General features: G+C 33.8%; 2 protein-coding genes across 2 annotated transcripts; both read left to right on the top strand.

Moving 5' to 3' along the window:
- The first annotated feature begins 201 nt into the window (after positions 1-201).
- Positions 202-3,645, top strand: LOC128208512 (putative nuclease HARBI1). The gene is made up of 5 exons (XM_052912074.1): positions 202-622; positions 1,426-1,538; positions 1,892-2,003; positions 2,827-2,923; positions 3,363-3,645. The coding sequence occupies exons 1-5, from the start codon at positions 202-204 to the stop codon at positions 3,643-3,645; spliced, it is 1,026 nt and encodes a 341-aa protein (XP_052768034.1).
- A 7,293-nt stretch (positions 3,646-10,938) lies between these two features.
- LOC128209598 (uncharacterized) lies at positions 10,939-17,807 on the top strand. Its single transcript, XM_052913695.1, has 4 exons — positions 10,939-11,055; positions 12,924-13,029; positions 14,781-14,926; positions 16,274-17,807. Exons 1-4 carry the CDS (start codon positions 11,004-11,006, stop codon positions 16,630-16,632), a joined length of 663 nt encoding a protein of 220 aa, XP_052769655.1. The 5' UTR covers positions 10,939-11,003; the 3' UTR covers positions 16,633-17,807.
- The last annotated feature ends 2,290 nt before the right edge of the window (positions 17,808-20,097 follow it).

Raw genomic sequence — 20,097 nt, 5'->3', positions numbered from 1 at the left:
TATTTATTTATTCGCTGGCCCCGATTTCTCGAAACTTCTTAAACCTCTTACTAAGCCAAAACCGATTAGTAACTGGCTTAAACCCATTCCGTAATTCCGTTGCATTTCTCGAAACAAATAACGCGCTTAATCCGATTGACTTAAACCCGTTAGCTAAACCTGCTTTATTGTTGGTTTAAACGCGTTATAGATGGATTAAAAATGGCCGACATCAGACGCCGAATTCGGCGTATTCGTAACCGCATCGCTGGTTTGCCGATTCCGCGAGTTTTCCAGGACCGAACCAACCCGCTGGAAGTGATGTCAGAATTAGAGGTTTTCAACCGGTACAGATTCCGGCCACCCTCTATCATACAGCTTGTTGACAGGGCGTACCAATCAATGGTCCGGCCGACGAGTCGGTCAAATCCACTCCCGCCACTTCTAAGTGTGCTTGTTACACTGCAGTTTTTGGCCACAGGCACCCACTATATAGTAGTGGGTGCTGTCCATGGGATTTCGCCTTCTTCAGTATGCCGGGCGGTGAAAGGTGTCATCAAGTTGTTCGCCGAGATCGGTAGCAGGACCATAGGATTTAGATCGGATGTGGCAGCATGCAAAGCAGAATTTTATCGAATAGCAGGCATGTATTCATTTGAAATCTATATTTTTATACTTGTCAATTATCTAGGTAGTATGTCACCTTAGAGACGGCCAATGTATTTTCTTGCTGTTAAATCGAATGGGTAAATGCAAGCGGATATAGCTCCGGAAGTAGTCGAGCTGTCACAATATTGACCTTGGTATGAATTATTCATTTTGTCAATACTGTGGTATACATTTTAGCCAGAAAACAATACAATGGCATACTAGATGGGGCGGAAACAAATTATTTTCATTTCTTCTAGCCTATACCAGGTACTGTATGTAAACATTGTATACAGTATACAGTATTGTATTCATTCCTAAACAAAAATGTCATTGAATTTGAAAAGTGGTGTACTCAACTCAGTACTGGTCTAACCCAGGAAAGTTGTACCCCTTGTATCGGTAACCCCTTCCCTGCATCGGTGCTTTACAGCAAGCATGGATAAGAACTAAGGCTTTGAAAAAAAAGCTAGGGTAACGCACTTGAACTTCCTTGTATCCAACCATTGGTGCCAATATCTCTCCAGCGTGCTGTCCGACGCCCCCCCCCCCCCCCCCCAGGTTTGGGTAATAGCAGTAATTCTTACGTTTTGTCCCGGATAAAATCACTGCCAAATGCGTCTGCATTCCGGGTTCAAACCCAGGGGTGGAGGGCGATTACAATTGATTGGCGCATAATAGAAAGACAAAGCGTAAATCTTCTTAACCCAATGGTAACCAAGTGTCATAGAGCCATTTTTCTAATCGTTAAGACATGATTTAAATAAACAAACCGATGGATATAATTACATTTTCCAGCGTTCCCGAATGTGATAGGAGTTATCGACGGGACACATATCAGGGTTCAGGCTCCGCAGGAATATGAAGGGGATTATGTTAATCGGAAAGGGTACCACTCCATCAATGTTCAAGTAAGTAGTTAGTCTAAAATTCATAATTATTCTTACTAAAGTACCGTAGCTGTTTCAAAAACATCAAACACTTTTATGTGGAGATGAAATAACACATGAATCAGGAACTAATGACCGGAATTATGACGTACATGCAATGTACTATCAATAATACCAGATTTACATTGGTTATTATGCAATTGGAGGTGCTTGCAATATTTAATCTTCAATACTGCAAATCATATTTAACAAAGTTTATATCACATTGTGTTTATAATTTGCTGTTTGATATTCATCAATGTATCATTCTTCAAAGAACTTTGCAGAATTAACTCCCATCTATAAAGCATAATTTTCATCTATGAATTTTGTAGATGGTTTGTGACTCGAGCTTTCGGTTCTTGAATGTTGTTGCAAAATGGCCGGGAAGTGTCCATGATGCCAGGATTTTTAGAGAGTCGGAACTTTGCCAACAACTTGAGTCAGGTATACATATCTACTTAATGTTCCTAATTTTGAATATAACAGTCCGTTTTATTTTTCAGTTAGCACCCCTTAACGGAGTGAAACATTTTACTATTATCCGTAAAGCTGCACTCTCATAGATTGAACGTTGTGACAACTTCTTTTTTACTTGGAATGAGCCAATTTATGCTAAAATAAAACCAGTCACATAAGACGGGTGACAAATAAAATAAGATTGCAGATTTTTATATTGAAGTTAAAAAAAAAATTATGCGTTTTCTTTAATTGTTAGAAATGGTTTAAGAAGCCATAAAACCTTAATTTTGGAATGGATACATGAGATCAGCGATCTATTATTTTGTCAGTAGTCTTTTATCACTGGTTTGCAGATAATTGTGCAAACATTAGTTCCTTCTAAGACAAAACATAAAAAAGTTGTAAATCTGGTAAATCTGTAAGAGTTCAGCTTTAATAGAAAGTGTTGTAGTTAGGGAATCAGTCATATTTTTTCAGTGCGGTAGTTCACAACATATCATTCTAAATAGTTCACTTCTTGATAATGAAAATGAATGAAAGAATGAAATGAAGATATAATAAAATATAACTATATTATAGTTATATTTTATTTGGAAGGAAACTTAAGCTGGTACATTGAAAAATAATGTACACAAACATGTCTGTTCCATCTCCTTTTTATATGCCATCTTGAGGAATTTTGGCTGGGATTCAACCTCTTTATGTAAAAATAACTTATTATTTAACTGAAAGAGCAATTCCAGTGTTTTCTTAACATTCCAAATATTATCTTAACATTCCAAATATTATCTTGTTTCCACATTTTCAGGTGCTTTGAATGGATATATTTTGGGTGACAGCGGCTACCCCTCAAAGCCGTACCTGTTGACACCATACCTGGCAACCAGAAGCCAAAAACAGGAGAGGTAATATTTACTTGAATCAAATGTCACATCTTTTTTTTTTATTTATGATCTCAACTTGACAGATATCAATCTAGTTTAGACAAGAACCCTTGAATTAAATTAAGACCTACTCTCCAAACATGTATGTTAGTGGTATGCTCTTTGAGCTGCACTTTCACATTATGACATTTGTCATAAGAAATTAAATTATGTCAGAGCTGATTTTGGCAACAGTGCCTCCAATTCAGTAATTCTAGACATGAAAAAGTAGTAAAATATGGATAGTCTTGAAAATTTATATTTAAATGTGAAACCATTTTGCTTATTGATATGGAAATTTTTACAAATGTGTGTGAACAATTGCAATGTAATAATCAACTAAATGCTTAAAATTGTTCATTTCAATTTGTATTCACATGTTGAAAACGGCTTATTTTATTTAACATATATACTTTTAAAGGTACAACAGAGCACAAGTACGAACGCATGTGGTGATTGAGCAGTCCTTTGGGATCCTGAAGAGGAGGTTTCCCTGTCTGTCTTATGGACTTAGAGTGGAGCCTGAGATTTGTTGCACAATCATAGTGGCATGTGTGTTTCTGCACAATTTCGGATTGAGTAATGGGGACACCTTGGACTCAAATGATGACTTTAATGATGACCAGCCAGAGGTCCAATTGAACTTTGAAGGAACAAGAAATGGTCTGCTGTACAGAGACATTCTAGCAGAGCAGTACTTTTGAATTTGGGATATGCTTGCCTAAAAGATGAACTCTTGACTTCCACCTAAGATGTACTGTAAATATTATACTTCTTAAAGATGCACTATAACTCCCAAAAAATATGTACCACAATTTATACATGTGTTTAAACATACCCAAAAAGAAGAATCTATGTATAAAACAATGGTTCTAATGGAGGATTTGTTCAGTTTGAAAAAAATATTCAGAATGAACAGAACTTCTACCTTATGAGACTATAGTAGATCTCTAAAATCTTTTAGCATTTACCAATCAATTGATTTCTTTTTAAAGTTTTCAACGACTCAATACACTGTTACAATATTGTTACTAGTAATTGATATTTTCAAAAAAATTCATTACCTGGTAAGTTGTTCAAGATGTGTCACTTAAAATTTATGTTTAATGAATATTAAATATTGAAGGATGAATGCATGTCAAAACCAATGGTTCTTATGCAGGATATCATTTTTAATGTGGAAGAAAAATTTAAAAAAAACACTGTTGCATTTTTCTAACTTATTAGACAATAGTTAATCACTTAAATATTTTTGGACTCCCTAGTCAATTGATATTTGTAGGTTTTAGCTATATAATACTTGGTTTCAATCTTGTTATCAGTAATTATTGTTAAAGAATTCTGAAGTCTTAAAGCTGCGTTCTCCCATAGTAGCAGTAGTGTCATATTTCATTTTTGTTGTTTAAATGATTCTCTAAATACTCTAGAAACCAGTTGTTTTTTTGTAATACTTAGAGACATGTTCATGATTTTTTTCTTAAATTTATAAGTGCTGTTTTCACATGGTTCTTTCAAATCTGAAGTAATTCTTTAATTACCGGTATTAAACTATGATCCTCTTCCAATTGAACTGGTTTGCAAATAAATGTCTTTGCAAAATGTAAAATTTTATTTAAAAATCACACACTCTTTTGTTCTCTATTTGTGCCATGAATGTTGTTTCATGTTGAAGGCGTTTCATGTTCAAAAAGTATGACACATTTTTCAGAAATTGTGTAAACCATATACTTGTAGAGCTTGGGATGGTTTGTGAATGTTTGATATAATGAGTCATTTAAAGTGTTTAAGAAATGACATGAGAAAATGAAATAAACATTTGAACACTGATTATTTTAGTCTATATTTAAACCATTTTGGGACATTAACCATTCAATCATGATGATATTTTTTAAAGAAGTGTATTTCTTCTTGGGTATCAAATATGGCTTTTGGTTATAAACAACAAGATATTAGAGATTCAATACATTTTTTAAGTAATTTGATTCGTATTCCTCATTACATTCAATTATACATATATAAAATGATAACTTAATGGGTTTGAATGTGAATCACATAACATTTTAAACAAAAAAATATTTTTTTCGCATTTGTGTTTTCACATAAAAGATGATTATAATGACCAGATGGAACAAATCAATTCAATTAAATCTGAAGTGTTTCTATTCTGACAAGCAATTAAGCAAAATAAAATTTCAAAATCATTCAAATCAATACCTTCACCTTAATCTCTTATACCAATATTCAAGGCTAATCAGGTCATTTAAGTTCAATCTATGACTTTGATTAACAACTTTAAGTGTAATTAATATGCCCAAAAAGCCCATGTGATATATATATATATATATATATATATATATATACTTATTTCAAGGAGTAGTAGTTACCACTGAGAAAAAAAGTGATAAAAAGCTAATGAAGTGCTACTCAAAAATAACTATTGTCAAAAGTAAATTTACAAAAGATTAAGTTAGATATAATTGAGAAGTGTCAAATCTCAAAGAGTAAGGTTTATTTATAAGATCTAAGATAATTGAATTGATTATGATTAAGAAGAAGACGCAAAACACTCAATCAAAATTAGAATGACTAACGAAAGTCTTCGTAAAAAATTGATATGGAAAAGTAAATTAATTTAAAAAAAAGAAATTAATTTTTCCAACATTATTTGAAAATGAAAGTCACACACCGATACATGACAGCAATTCAGAAAATGAGTTAATGATGTGTATTTTTTTTACTTTACATTGTTTTTGAAATAGGTCTTACTACATGTAATTAAACTATAAAATAATCTTTTATATTTAATAAATTCCATAATTGTGACAATCCATTAAAACCATGTATTTGTAACATAGATGGTTGCAACTTACAGATTTGAGCTACTTTCTTATTTCTTACTACAATGCAAATATTTGTAATGAGATTCATTTCGACAATAATTTCGAAATGTAAATGTATGTACGACAAGCTTCTTTATAACTTCTGTTGTTGTATGTGGGACACACTTAATACCTTAAGTTATGACAAAGGTATATGATACTTTTCATAGTAACTTAATTCACCAGTGTGAAAATATGTTTTTTTCTGACACAAGTGAAATAAAATACTATCTTAAACTGAATTTAACAAACATTCTCCATTTCTTTTACATAAGACATCACATCAAATTATGATATTGCAGTCTTAATTTTAAGTTGTAGTTTCACCAAAGTACTGATTAGTCAACTTTCTATTTCTCGCATCAGACAAATTTAATACAAATTTTTGCTTGTACGTTTTTAAATAAGTGACAGAACCCTTTTAACAAAATATCAAATAGAAATTTGAAACAAATACAAAATTTGTCAGCTTCTGAATATTTGAGATATGTTATATTGTGAGTTAATATTTAAAATTGAATTGTATGCATAAATGGCCAAATCAACTTTTTCTTATATTTCTTAAATTACCAAATTAAATGATATCTAAATTGGATAGAGTACAACTGTTAATTCAAATATTCAGGCCCAAATTTCTCGAAACATCTTAGGCTTAACAAGCTTAAGTCTCTTATTTCAATAAGCCTTCAAACGTACTGAAAATGGATTTTGAAAAATGGTTTATTCTGATATTATATAGGTTATTTCTACATAATTTCTTAAAACTCTTTAAGAATTAAATATAATGCATCTTATCGAACAACAAAAACAGTGTGATTAGCTTAGTTCTGTTTATAATATAAGAGACTTAAGAAGTTTCAAGATATTGGCGTCTAGCAATCAAATTGAACACATTTATTCTTCATTTATTCTTTTAAGAAGGGTTTTTTTTGTTTAGCTCATGAATTTCATTGTCTTTCCTTATTTTATTTTGATAAAAGAGATGCTGGCTTTATTAAATATATTTAAAAGTCTTATTAATACCAAAATACTTCTTTTTTACAAACAAACAATTTATTGTTGCATAACAAACAAAAGGTTTAAAAGGTATATTTTGTTACCTTTCTGGAAGTCTGTTTTTTCGACTGTACTTCCACTTGCACCGTCCATGACAATCTGATACCTGAAATATTTTTAAAATTATTACAATTACTAACATAAAGATAACAGATACACATACCCTCTTCAACACTTGCCACAGAATAACTCACTTTCAGTGAAACTATGCTTCTCTCCCAAAATGCAGTCAAACCAATTAAGCATGCACAGTTAACACAAGCCTACAAGCCCTGCACTGGTAAAATGTCTTCCGGACTTGCTCAAATTCTGAATTTTATATAGCAGGGCTTGTTCATAAATATGATTTCATGCAATAGTAAAAGAATCCGGGCTTGTTCATCCGAAATTCTAATTTAAATGACTGAGCATGCATACAAGATATGATCAGAATCCTTTGTCTCTAAATTTACATTAATAAACAATTAAAGTATATTCAAGATTCAAATGTAACTCACGTGTTACTTGGGGAATCATAGACAAAACTGTTCTCAAGAGCCTCTGCAGGGTCACATTCTTGACTGGTACCAGGACAAGAAACTGGTGGCTGTGATTGGTCAGGTGACGCAGTTTCAAGTACAGCTGATACAGAGAACACTGCAAGAGAAATTTTGTGGGTGCTATACTTGGTCATTGTGTGCAAAATTGGAATATTACGTTGTTCATTTGCTGCATATAGTATTTGTGTACACGTTGTCAGTGAAATATTTATAATTAGCTTCAGAAGTAGGTACCAGTACAACAAGAGTACAAAATGGCTGATTGTACAGTATAAACAAGCATGTGTTATAAGATGTAAAATCAATTTAATGTTGAAATCGATTGTAAATATTAAAGCATGTTCTGCGTGGATAAGATGTGATAAGGTGTATGTTGAACAAAGGAATAAAGTACAATTTTACCCAATGGCATAACAGTAACATCCTCCGTTGGAGTATAAGGCATGTTAACTTCTGGCACCGATGAAACTGCAATACATGTTTTTTTTTGTTTTTTTTTTTAAATACATAGTTGTTTAGTACAAATACATGACTTGTTATGCTAACATATACATTTTGTAAAAAGGAGGGATATTGTATTTCTCATTTAAATCCTGAAAAAGGTGATTGAATAGATATAACAGTTTAATTGCTGCAGTTATGGTTGAAGATATGTTCTGCAGCTTAAAATGTTTTATTGAATTATTTTCAAGAAGTAGGGTGTTCTATACCTGTAACATACGTTTCAACACCCCCAGGGATGCCGTCTATTTGTCGCGGGTTGACATCCCTTAGGTGGTCTGCCAAGACCTCTTCAGCTGGTGAGAGTTTGATAGCACCACTCCCTGTTTTTTTCGCTGCATCTAATTTGCCTTTTACTGGAAAAAAGACATAATTATTCATGTGGTGCAAACATACAGCGGACTGATTTCAGTTGTTATAACATAATTAATTACATCAGTTTAAATCAGAAGTTGTGTTATGATCTTTCAATCATTCATGATATTTGTTTGAACAAGCGTTTTTTCAAGACTTTAATGAGACATTATTCAAAGAACTTGACATTTATACATACCGAGAGATTTACTGTTTTTGAACATACTTTTGATGTCCTCCACATACCTTCTTTCGACACAAAGTCCTGATCTGAAATTAAAACACAAACCCAGTTTGATTCATCCTGTTTGCCCTTGGACCAAAAATACATGTTATCGTACCTCGAGATTTAACATACTATTATCCTAAAATTATTGATTAACTGGATCGAAATATGTAGCATTGGTTGTTTACAAAACAAGAGTTTTAAGCCAATTTCAACATGGAAAAAATAGTCATTAAAAGATGCATGTACGTACGCGTTAAGGCGTTGGCAGATGTTCTCCCACATTTGTTTTTTCTCGTGTGCACCTTGAGAGGCCCCACGGAACGTTGAGAACAGTCCTCTGCCCTCCTCTTCCACAATCAGACCAATAGCCGTTGCCTTTTCCTTGTCCGTCCAGTTTGCACACCTTTTTTTCGCTATTTTATTGCAGGACGCCATCGTTGTAAACAGACGACTTGACAGTTTTATGATGTTTGGTCGAGCTTTACCTCTATTTGAAGAGTATCCATGCTTTTAACCCAAACTACCAAAAAGATAATCGCGTTGTACTCGATTAGTTAAACCGGTTGTTAAACGCTTTCGTGAAATTCGGTTTAACAAAGCGGTTTAGTTAAACCGAATAACGGGTTTAAACTCGTTGCTAATCTAAGCAGTTTAAGAAGTTTCGAGAAATCGGGGCCTGGTCCGTTTGGATCATTTGGTAGGATCATTTTATTACCCGACGATAAATATACCTAGTAAGTCTTTGCAAAGGGCGTTGGCGATGATTCACATGTCTTTAGTGTTAATCAGAATCTCAATCAAACTTTATAATGGCTATATAGTTTTCGCTTCCGCATGAAATCTATTCGAAAATACATTTATCTTAAACAATACAACCTACCCTAACTAATTCGTACCAGTTGTATAAAAATTTTACAAACTCCCTCAGTTTATTTGTGACTCAGAGGGAAGTAAAATATTAACTTAAAAGTATGACGTACCATTTGGGTCAAATGTCCTCATCTACTGGTTGATATGTATAACCTAAAGGTGCACCTCTAAATATAGAGGTTCATCTCTCCTCAAGGAAGAAGTGCATCTCTTTATAAGAAAGAGCAGATCTAAATAATAAATTAGAGGTGCATCTCATTATTAAGAAGTGCAGATTTAAATAATAAAATATAGGTGCATCTCTATTTTAGATGTGAAGATCTAAATAATAAAATAAAGGTATATCTTTATGAGAAGCGGTGCATCTCTATCGCATAAAGAGGGATGTTGCACCTCCATGCCATAGAGGTCAATATTTAGACCTGAATCCTTAAAATGATAAAGATGCAACACAAAATTTATTGCTAAGGGATGATTCTCATTTCAACATGTACTTAAGACTGTATATAAAAGATCAAAACGTACTGCAGCTATCATAAGAAGTAGAAGGGTTTTTATAAGAACACTTCTTTTCTGCTTTCGTATAAATTACGCAATATTTCCAATATAAAAAGGTTTGCAGATTTTAAAGAAACATTTTTTTCCAAATGATCGCGATAAACTATTACGGAGCAATCTTATTTTAGCTAACCATTTAGAAAAATGAAATAAGAAATTTAAATCGCCTAACGCTTATTGTATTTTCCTAAAAAGGGACAATAAGTTGTTATTCTAAAATGTTTTATATTGACTGCATTAGATAGTTCACAGTCAGGTGGTATTCAGGAAGTTATGACAGATACGATGTACATGCGTTTGGTGAATGTTTTAACAAAATGATGGATTGTTTATATTTTACAATAGGGATCGCGTTGATAGTTCCTTTTAGTAAGATAATTAATTGAAAAAATAATATGATTTAAATTAAATAAAGGAACATTTTATCAATCTATCATGTTTTGGTGAAGGAGAAATCAATTATTATTTGCATTATTTAAAGGTCATGCTTTATCATAACTTCAAGAACTCAGAATTGTATTCCTTCGTCTGCAGATAGAGTTGGGACCCCTTATCATAGAAGTACTTGGGGTTTATCTATTAGTTTATTATTACTGTTGTTTTATTATAATGTTTCCGCAATTAAATGCATACTTTGATACGATTTACCATTTACATTTTTAATTTATTCGGAGTATTTGGGGAAAGAGTGAGGTTATGCACACAAACTGATTTAAACCTGCAGTACATTTTACTTTTTACCTTATAACATAATCAATATAAGGACACTTCTCTTCTGATTTCTCATAAATTACGCAAAATTTCCAATTTAAAAAGGTTTTGAGAGTGTAAAGAAACTTCATTTTCAAAATAATCGCGATAAACTATTTTGGAGCAAACTTATTTCATTGAACCATTTCGAAAAATGAAATAAGATACTTAAATCGATTTACGCTTATTGTATTTATATAAAATGGGACAATAAGTTTCTATTCCAAATGGTTTTATAATGACTGCAAAAGGTATTTCACAGTCAGGTAGTATTCAGAAAGTTATGACAGATACGATGTACATCGTTTGGTGAATGTTTAAACAAAATGGTGGATTGTTTATATTTTACAATATGGATCGCGTTGATGGTCCATTTTGGTAAGATAATTAAATGAAAAAATAATAATATTTAAATTAAAGGAAGGAACATTTTAATAAATCTATTATGTTTTGGTGAAGGAGCAGTCAATGCCAATAATATTTGCATTATTTAAGGGTCATGTTTTATTATAACTGCAAGAACATGACTTGTGTTCGTTCGTCTGCAAATATAGTTGGGGTCCCTTATTATAAAAGTACATGGGGTTTTCCGATGAGTTTATTATTATTTCTTTTATTGTTAAATTTCCTCAAGTTCATACATACTTTGATAAGATTTACCATTTATGTTTTCATTATATTTGCGATTGTTCGGAAAAGAGTGAGGTTGTACACTCAAACTTGTCTAAATACCCGGTAAATTTACATTTTATTGACCGTTCAAACGCGGTACCTAACAATCCTTGATAAACACCCCTAGTTTTTTATATATTATATATGTAGTGCGTTGTTTGTGGAGTGTTGCAATGTTGTTCCATGTTTCTGGTTTGTGAATGTTTGTTTTGTGTTATATGGTCTTTGGCATTGACGCTGTGTCATTAAACGGGGTGTTTGTATAAACTTTCAACTTCTGTTCTTGTTTCTGTAGTTTTTCATATAAATATTTCTATTTTTGGAGAATTTGCTGATCTATTAGGCCTTTTTAAGGCAGCGTTATCAAATCAAAATATCATTATTCGAAAAAGAAAGGATTCAATTAATAAAAAAATAGTAGGAACGGTTTTGTCCCAACCTCAAAGAAGCCCACGTGTTTACAGTTCATTTTTTTCTGTGCAAAGCCCGAATGGAAATAGTAATATTCGATACTAGCTATTTATTTGGAACTGGGTTGCACTCACTGCTGAAGTAACCTTGCAAATTATTTTGTTGAAACACCATTTGGATTATATAAAGAAAACCATAGCACTTCGTTATATAATTTCAAATGAATTCCACAAAGACAGTTCAATATAGTCAGGAAATTCATAATATTCACAAAGCGGCATTAACTTGCCTCCCTTCTGACCCCTTTCCATTTCCCCTCTCAAAAACATACAAAAAAGTCAACAAGCTTTTTCGTTGCATGCTACGTCATGCTAATACATGTATTTCATTACAATATCAGTTTTGGTTCTGCCACTAATCAATATGGTTAAAATTATGAGGTACCCGTTCTACCGATCTAAAATAAGTTTAAACATACACTATTCATGTACTATCTTTTATTGGAAATATTTTGTCTAATAACAACACATTTCTGATATACAGATTATTCTAGCACACCGGATAGGCATTTCCGGTGACGTCAGCCGTGCTGGAAAATCCCATCTGGCATCCCCCAAGATGAGTCACGCGCTGTGACGTTATACTTTTTATTTCTTTTATTATATACTTTAAGTAACCATAATTATGAGATTTCAATAGATGAGTTTCATAAACATTAACTTTGCAAAAATATATCTTCACACCAAAACGAAATAACCCTTCGAAGACTTGATATCGAAGGAACTTATTGACGTTGACAGTGAATAAAAATTACTGCGCGTCATGACGTCAGTAAACATTATCACACGCACTTTTTGGTGAAATGTACAAAAAAGAGCTTTGTTTATGCAGTTTCTTCACAAACAAAATAATTAAGGTATGATAGAAAAAATATCTATCATGTGTATCCGTTCCGGATAGAAAAATCCGACCCTCGGGCACGCTGCGTAGCCGGTAACTCGGCAAGCCTTGTTACCAGGCAACGCAGGTGCCCTCGGGTCAGATTTTTCTATCCGGAACGGGAACACATGACAGATATTATTAATACAAAATTAGATGGAGGAAATTCTATGATTCCTTTTTTCTAACATTGGTAATGAGGGAGAACGTGTTTTTGCTTTCAGTGAGCGCATATGGCACGTGCGAAGATGGATCATTGAATGGAGTAAAGTGCTCTGCAGGTTGTTGCTATGACAACGACTTCCCAGGCTTTTGGAAATGTTGTGAGAGGTTGTTTCCTTTTGATTCTTTTTAAAAAAATATATATATTGTTCCGAGGGTATTTAAAATAAACTGCGTTCTCGCTGTCAATGATAAAGAAAGTATTCTTGATTATATAGTGTTTCTGTATTAAATAGCATACCATTATAAGTCGAACTCTGAAATCCTTAATAATTGAGTGAATAACAGGAAATCAGAATTGAGGCTACCTCCTGTTTAAACATTTAAACTTTTTGCATGAAAGTTTTATTCAAAGTATTGTCATAGCTATGGTGTAGGCCAAGTCAAGGTATTCCCATTGCCATGGTGCTGGCCAAATCAAGGTATGTCGTTGACAAGTTGACGGCCAAGTCAAGGTATTGTCATTGCCATGGTGTGGGCCAAGTCAAGGTATTGCCATATGGTGTCGGTCAAGTCGAGGTATTGTCATTGCCATGGTGTTGGCCAAATCAAGGAATTGACACTGCCATGGTGTCGGCCATTGCCTTTGTGTCGGCCAAGTCGAGGTATTGTCATTGCCTTTGTGTCGACCAAGTCGAGGTATTGTCATTGCCATGGTGTGGGCCAAGTCAAGGTATTGTCATTGTCATGGTGTCGGCCAAGCCGAGGTATTGTAATTTGCAATGGTGTCGGCCATGACAAGGTATTGTCATTGACATGGTGTCGACCAGGACAAGGAATTGTCATTGCCATGGTGTTGGCCAAGTCTAGGTATTGTCATTGCCATGGTGTCGGACATTGCCATGGTGTTAGCCAAGTCAAGATATTACCATTGCCATCGTGTCGGTCAAGACAAGGAATTGTCATTGCCATGGTGTCGGCCAAGACAAGGAATTTTGTTATTGCCTTGGTGTTCGATAAGACAAGGACTTGTCATTGACATGGTGTCGGCCAGGTTTAGATAGAATCATACATTTGGTGTCAGTCCAAATGAGGTACTATCATAGCCTTAGTGTTATCAACAGTGTTGTTGTGCAACATTTTTTTCTACTTTGGCCATAAATGAAAAAGCGTTCAAGATATTCAAATGAAACTCGGTATACATGTTGCCAGAGTTCGTTACGACTTCTACTGGGTTATCTTTAGTAATATGGGCTGGAAACACAGACTATTTGATTATAAGAACATTTATTGTCCATGAACAATGGACAGGTCGCGCCTATCAGATGGAATAATATGATTTGTGTGTGAGTGCCTAAGAACCAAATCGGGTGTTAAACGGTCACAGTGCAGTAAATTAACTATAGGAAATGCATGCAGGTAGTTAAATGAGGGGTGATGCGATGAAATGAAGACTGACATATGAAGTTTTAGAAAAGGCATAGAAACGAAGAAATGACAGACAGTAAAGGATTTCAGATAACTATGTTACAATCTAAACTGTGACATAATTATATTTTATTGCATGGCGATGCTTTAACGCAGTACTGTATATGATGAAGACAAACAGGACAGTGAGATAGAAACAGTGAACTGTAACAACGTTTACTTTCATATCACTAAGAAATGCGAAAATATTAGTCTAGAGTTTTTTCAAACATCAATTACGGCCCTTTCCCATTAAAGTCGATTGACCGACTCTAATGATTGTTTGCTAAATGTAAAAGCAATTAATTGATGACTTTGTATAATTTTGTTTTATAAGTTTAGAAAATTAATTGTATATCCCTGAAGAATAATAGCAATTCAAGTATATTCATACCATTTTAAGGGACACCAAGTGTCAGATGGGACTTAGACATTATTGTATTTATTTTCAGATATTATAACTTCAACCCACCTAGAACTAGGCCTGTGTTCATTGAAATAGGAAGCGGCATCGGCGGGCTTCTGGTCATTATATTCGTCTTCATTTGCTGTTGTATATGCTGTATGAAGAAGTTACGTAGAACACAAGCACACACCGGTGAGTATAATCCCACCCGATTGAGTATCGTTGTGCTATTTAATATAAACTCGTCCTACATACATTTTATTTGTTTTAACCGATTCCCGAATACATGTTAGCACATACTGGAACCTATTAAAACAGTTTTCGGAGAATTGAGTGTCTTTTGATGGTCACTTCATTCCGAACAGTTAATACAAGAGTACATTTGCACCGGTACAAATTGATGATGGTACTGTTTGAAACATGAAGGTTATTTCAGATTTTGATCACAGCATTTTGTGCCGTAGTCTATTCTATTGATAATAAGAGGAAAACTGTAAACTACAACTAATGAGTAATACTATCGAAATCTGCTCATAATATTGATATAAAGCAAGTTACATAACACACAGTATGATTCGTTGATTGTTTTAGTTTCTTCTCTTGCTACCGCACCAATGTACACAAAAACTCCAAAAACGACAACATAGTATATAGTTGCAACATAAGACTTACATATTATTATTGTTTAACAGATGGTATACATAGATTGTTCACTTTGATATTGTATTATCATTTTCAGTAGACATTTAAGAGTAGAAGTCACTTAAATCAATAATAGATGAAAACCAATTCAAATATTACTGTCCACGAATAATATCGAATTAAGGACATTTAAAGAATGCATGATATTCACAATTAATAACTGTTGAACAAACATATCTTGTTGAACACACTCCTAGACATGAATATTTTGTCTGGTACAAGAATATAATTGTTTTGGATGAGATCAATTTAGACTCCTGTGGCATTAGTTGAAAGTACATGGTTGACGATATTATGAAAACAATGAAAATAACTACTGGGACAAGCACAACCAAATAAATGCAAATACCTAACTAACTATTTCATATTTTTTTGCGAATGGATTGGACACTACATCCCGTTTGAAATGCTTCAATAAGTAGTTTATCTACCGAATACCAACTGGTTTATTTTCAGGGTACAGTGCACAGACACTGTACCTATAACGGCGCTGAACAATGAGTACCAAAATGTTGATTAAGGTTGATTTAACCCCTTAACCGTCCCCTCGGCGGTTGACAGTCCTTAATTCAAGATAACAGTCCATTTGAAAAGAATTGTCATTTACAGATGGTTTAATGTTTGGAGTTTATATAGAAATTGATTTAACGTAGGTATCCTTACATGTGTTGATAGGTGAATTATTGCGTTGCTTAGTGATGTATGTTTATGATGTGAATGTTCATCTGGTAGAAATCCTGGATTGTTTTTTTCTACAATTTTCAAAGTGCCTTGTCTCACTGGACATTTGAATGTATGGGCGAAGTTTTAATATGATTCTCTGACGATGCTTTTCAGACCAAACGGAAACAGCGTCCGTATGTCAGCAGCCTAACCGGGCCCTGCCTCTCCACCCCCTTCAGGTCATTTCAGGCAATGTCGTTAGAAACGACATAGCGTTTCAGGATCCACCACCATATGAGCTATTGGGAGCAAATTACTCTAGCGAGTCATTCCACCAAGTCGTTAATATGCAGTCGATCTTTGACGCGGGAAACAGCATAGGGAAGCCACCACCTTATGAACTAGGGAGATATAATTATTCTAACGAGCTATCCCTTCAAACCGGAAATATGGTACAGAGCTCTCCCCTCAGCAACAACATGGCGGAGCCACCGCCTTATGCAGAAGTCGTCGCAAATTATAATCACCTTTAATTGTTGTTTAAAGGTTCGAGACATGTATTAACAATGTACTTATTCTAACAAATATTGAAACGGGCAGAGTCTGAACTTTTATTGCCGAACGCCTGTTGAGTAAACGACGTCTTCACTTAGTTTTCCTAGTATTGTGTACGCGAACACATTGAAAATGGTTATTGATTACCCACATCATAAACATATTTCATTCGACCAACGCACTTGATTATAAAAGGCCGGAAATACATAGTAACATGTGATTCGAATGTAAAGGTCGGTAACCGGGATCGCTAATACATTTATAACTACCACTAATAGTGTAATTGTTGCATTGTATGCGATGAATGTTATGATCAGTATCTTATGTTGATTGAGTTTAATTCAATCATTTAATAGAAATGACATATTTAAAAAAGATGCATTATAAACAGCATGTACATTACGTTATATCGATGATACACTTACACTATGATTATCCCGAACCAATATGTTTTTCTTTATCTATTAATTTGTTTTCCAAATCATATTAATGACCTTACACATGAAGCTTTTAAATTAACTAATGGTGCATATAATGGTGTCATATTGTGCTGTTAATTGTTTGTATTTGTATAAATTACCTTCATATGTGTTGAATTATAAGAAATGATGCACATTGTTAAATATGGCTATGTACTTAAACTGATATGTTTGTAAAATAGAACCAATCTATAATATCTAAATTACGTTATGAATAATGAATATTGAATTGCATGATTTTCATGACCTGTCATACCTGTTGTATTGATTTATATATATATGTTTATGTAAATGATTGGGCCGGAGGCCATATATCATAATAAAATTATATATATATATATATATATAAATTATGTACATTAAGAGTATGTTCATGCAAAGGTTTAAAATAAACACATCCGTCCATCAGATCTTTAAATTATCAGCACACCTTCATGTTGTTTTTAAAACAAAACATAATACAATTGTTGTACTACTAATGTGAAGTGGAATACTTGAAGTTCATAATGGTCTATGCTCGGACTCGACTGCGACTACAGAACATCATCTCGACATGAACAGTGATGTTTTTGTTACAGTTTACAGGGGGTTTTCCCGTGAATAGGTATAGCTACCTTTGCAATTCTTTAAGGGCCTTCCACAATGCAAACGTTAGTTTGAAGGACCAAACAATAAATGTTTCAAAACAATAGGTTTGAAATTCAATCTTTTGCAAGCATAATACATACATCCGTTGCAACATGTGTAGGAGTTGAGCAACTTGTATGGTAAATGTTGATTTTCGATCAAAAAGCATTTACATTCTTACGAAAATGTCTCTATACAAAATTAAACTGTTTTGTACAAAAAAGACAGGACTGCCCGATCAATATTTGTTTGCGGCTTTGTGTGAATACCGGTACTTTGTGAGATATATTTGCATTTTTGTAACCAGACACATTACTAACTACAATTATAACAACACTTTCTAATCTGCGTGACATCATCTTTTTTGACAAATCTCATATTGAACATCGGACAAAATTCCAAATACCACTGTTTTTACTCATAAGAGCAATTTCTTTCGGATACCGTTCCAGCCCTGAAGCTTCAAACATTTTTTGCAGATTTTGTACAACGGTAACTTAAAAGATGTCAAATGGAGTATGTTGATCAAACATAAGGGCAAGTAATCGTAAACATTGTAACCAGCACATGTCCTTCTGCAATTACTGTTGGGAGGTATACCCAGTGGTAGATTGTTGGTTAGATTGTTAACGTTAAAGATGATGATGTTCTCAGATATTTTAATATAAACAAGTTCATCTGAAATACTTGTCGCATATAACCTTAGACAAACAACATACCACGAGTGTATCCATTCAATGTACGGCCTCCACACACTTTAACCAGCCCAACTGCATCCATTCATTACATTTTGTAAAATATATGAAGCATTTTTTCCTCCTTGGTGCTAAGAAAAATTATCAATTTCTTTTATAACACGAGGTGCCATTATCATTTTATGTGACAAATTGAGTTAATAATGTGATCCTCAATATATTAGAACAGAAAACAACATTTAAGATGCTTATCTAGTATATATTTAGTAAGATGACAAATAAAAGGGTTTGGGATGCAATACCAAAATAAGCAACCAAGAATGCCCGATTAAACAGGTTTAAATATGAACTAGTTTGTGTTAAATCTTATTCATGACTCAGTTTAGCAGTTTATCGGTACTTAGAACATGCTATTCGCTTTTCGGGACTTAAGATTTAACCAACATATTATGGCTCTTCCGATTGTTTGGATCACCCACTAAGAAGTAAATTTATATTGAATGCTCATTGAAATGTCGCGTACCTAGCTAAAATTAATCTTGGCATTATGCAACGGACATCAAGTTCTTTCCGATATAATGTCCCAACAGCTTTCGTGTAGTTAATTGTAATATGTATGTCTTTTGGGAATGTAATATAGCACATTTTGTAAGGAAATCACCTGAACGATTGTAAGTTATAGGTGCCAACGACTGACATCAGTCCCGCTTGGCTGCACGGATGCTCCAATTTAAAACAGACAACTGTATTAAACAAGAGCTGTCATCGGAGAGCACGCTCGAAGATACGCCGCTTTGTCCTATCCTCCATAAACTCTTCGTCCATACCACGTTTAGTCGCCATATGGCTATTCTATTTCTATTTTAGTAAGAGTGATCTTGACCTTTACCGTAAGGTCCTCAAACGCAAACCCATGAAATTTCTACAATCTCTATCTTTTTAACGAGTGAAAAAGTGACCATGCCCAATGGGACCAAAACGAAATCCCATGAAAGGTCTCCAGAAACTGATCCTATACACTACGGTTGGTCACAATATGTCAACCCTAACTAAATTAATCAGTCTCATTTCTTTTCTTATTTAAGTAACAGTGACCTTGACCATGCACCCTTAACAATATAGGCTACTAGACCTTTAAGTAGAATATTCTTAACAATATAGGCTAATGGGCTTGTCCCTTTAAACAGGATATCGTTTAAAATATAGGCTACTGAGCTCATCCCTCTAAACAGGACATTGTGTACAACATAGGCCTCTGGGCTTGTCCTTTTCAGCTGGATATTGTTTACACTATACAGTAATTCTCAATAAGAAGGTGCAATTAGTGTCGCCGGCGGTTTTGGGCGCGATTTATCAGATTCCAGAATCGTTAATGTATGCATGTAATGTGCTTAATGTTTGTTAAGAACATGGGCAAAGAAAATGATTTGAAGCTTTAAAGTTAGTGAAAAAAAAAGATTTTATATGTGCTTAAATGACATGTTCGTTACTGTCGCCAGAGCAAAAGGCTCAACGTTCCTACATATTAACTTCATATTATTAAAACACATAAGGAAATAAAGTGTTTATTCTCATATAATACATTGACACAACCACTTTGCTCGGTTAAATTACGTCAGTGCGCCAGGACTGAAGTCAAATG

Source organism: Mya arenaria, chromosome 11 (genome assembly GCF_026914265.1).
Source record: "Mya arenaria isolate MELC-2E11 chromosome 11, ASM2691426v1".
Classification (NCBI taxonomy): Eukaryota; Metazoa; Mollusca; class Bivalvia; order Myida; family Myidae; genus Mya; species Mya arenaria.
The sequence above is the reverse complement of the archived record's forward strand: the minus strand, read 5'-3'. Positions and strand labels throughout refer to the sequence as shown.